This window comes from Montipora foliosa, chromosome 13 (genome assembly GCF_036669935.1).
Source record: "Montipora foliosa isolate CH-2021 chromosome 13, ASM3666993v2, whole genome shotgun sequence".
Lineage (NCBI taxonomy): Eukaryota > Metazoa > Cnidaria > Anthozoa > Scleractinia > Acroporidae > Montipora > Montipora foliosa.
Window position 1 is genome coordinate 34,938,421 of NC_090881.1, and position 2,500 is coordinate 34,940,920.

The following is a 2,500-nucleotide window of genomic DNA, read 5'->3' on the forward strand; positions in this document are numbered from 1 at the left end:
ATTTTAGGTTAATTCACCCCAGAGAATGCGACTTACTAACAACAAGATCGCTTTAGGCTACATGCACTTGAAAAATGACTTCACGCTCATAAGAACAAGTTGAAAAAAGTCAATAACAGTTGCCAAAATGAAATATGATTCAGACGCGTGGCGTCCCACACGCATATACGCACGTGCGTATTTAGCATGCGCTTTTTAGCAGCGTCTTTCGTCGAAAAACGCTGCTGAGCGCATGCTCGAGGATCCAGAACCAAAACAACGTGTTTGCGGCTGGTTTAGTCAAAATAAGGGCAAGACGCTTTGTTCTTTGTTTGTATTCACACAACTTTTTCAAAAAAAGAAATAATGAACGCAGCATTTTTCGCTCAGTTTACTTGTTTCTAGATCTTATGTACTTGTGCGTATTCGAAAAATATGACCACGCTACGCGCCTGTAATTTACCCCCGAGGATGCGACTTACTAACAACAAGATCGCTTTAGGCTACATGCACCTGAAAAATAACTTAACGCTTGTAAGGACAAGTCGGAAAAGTCAATAACAGTTGCCAAAATGAAATGATGTGATAACTCACTTTTCACTATCTTCCGCCATTTAAAACGTTACCCACAATGTAGGTTAAAATTTTCCTGCGCATGCGTCGTTCATATTTAATGCGATTGACCAACAACGATAATAACAGCAAAGTTAGATAACTAGTAAGAGTTGCCCGCAAAATGAAGTAATATGACAGCTCACTTTACACTATCTTCCATTTAAATTGTTACCGAGGTTACATTATCCCTGTGCGTGCGTCGTTCATATTTAATTCGAGTGACCAACAACGATAAGTGAAAGCAACTTATATCACTAATAAGAGTTGCCCGCTCACAGCTCACTATATACTATCTTCCATATGAATTGTTACCGAGGTTACATTATCTTGTGCATGTGTCGTTCATATTAAATCCGATTGACCAACAACAGTAATAACAGCAAGTTAGATAACTAATAAGAGTTGCCAAAATAAAATGATATGAAAGCTCACTTTACACTATCTTCCATTTCACTGAATTGTTACCGAGATTACATTATCCCTGTTTATACGTAATTCGATTGACCAACAACGATAGTGAAAGCAACTTAGATAACTAATAAGAGTTGCCAAAATAAAATTATGACAGCTCACTTTATACTCCCTTAAGATGTAGGTTACATTACCCTCTGCATGCGTCGTTCACTTTAAACTACCTTCCATTTAAGATGTTACTTAGGTTGCATCATCCCTGTGTATGCGTCGTTTACTTTAAACTACCTTCCATTTAAGATGTTACTAATAGGTTACATTATCCCTGTGTATGCGTCGTTCATATTCAATTCGATTAACCAACAACGTTTATAACAGCAAGTTAGATAACTAATACGAGTTACCATAATGAAATGACATGACAGCTCACTTTACACTATCTTCCATTTCAGATGTTACCTAGGTTACTTTATCCCTGTGCATGCGTCGTTCAAATTTAATTCGATTGACCAAAAACGACAGTGAAACTAAGTTAAATAACTAATAAGAGTTGCCAAACTGAGATGATACGACAGCTCTCTTTAAAATATCTTCTATTTGAGATGTTACTTTGGTTATACTTAGGTTACATTATCCCTGTGCATGCGTCGTTCATATTTAATTCGACTGAGCAACAACGATAGTGAAAGCGGCAACTTAGATAACTAACAAGAGTTGCCAAAATGAAATGATGGCAGCTCACTTTATACTATCATCCGTTTCAAATGTTACCTTGCCTGTTAGTTTCCCTCTGTGCATGCGTCGTTCATACTTGATGCGATTGACCACTGTGTCTACTGTCAAGTTGTTTTCAGGATCTTTTTGCTTCTGCTTTTTCGGCGTTTCCTTTGGAACTTGATTCTTTGAGCTTGAACTCTTGTCATCTTCATTGGGACGCATGACCTGGCGCAGCTGTTTACAGGCGAGAACGGAAGACTTTGACTTCTCTTGTAGTCGATAGTACTTTTTTGCTGTTGAAAGATTGTGCGCCATCAGTTTCCGTGTGCTTCGTTACTGTCGCAGGAGCTGTGCGTGGTGGAGACGGCTGATTTCCTGAACAGGGTAGAACTTGGCGCTCTCTCCAGGTCCGCTTTTTTCCAGATGGACTTTATCGCCTTATTGATCTGACTTGAGGCCATTGGTTCGCCGTTGAAGGACAAAAATAAGCAACTGTCTGGACTATTACTTGATCCAGTCACTTGTGAACGTACTTCCCGGACGAAAATGTCTAACCAGCTTTTAAGCTTTAAGCTCAAAACGATCTTTGCGGGGCCATGGGTAGACAAAGTTTTGCTCCTCATTACAAGAACGACATAATCGTCATTCTGTTTTGACATACTGGTAAATTCTCCTAGCGTGATATTTGCCAGAGGACCAGCTCTATTGGCGTTGTCAATCGAGATTTCAACTAGCAAAAAGTCACGAATCAGGGTGTACTGCGTCTGCGTCAAGATTA

General features: G+C 39.4%; 1 protein-coding gene across 3 annotated transcripts in view; it reads right to left on the minus strand.

The window, feature by feature from the left end:
• Positions 1–2,500, minus strand: part of LOC137983250 (uncharacterized) — a 43,873-nt gene that overhangs the window by 782 nt on the left and 40,591 nt on the right. For all 3 annotated transcript variants that reach the window (XM_068830442.1, XM_068830444.1, XM_068830443.1), the window contains one exon: positions 1–2,500. This exon is cut by the window's left edge and continues 782 nt beyond it; it is cut by the window's right edge and continues 1,090 nt beyond it. In XM_068830442.1, coding sequence (XP_068686543.1) covers positions 2,037–2,500 — 464 coding nt within the window. In that variant the 3' untranslated portion in view covers positions 1–2,036.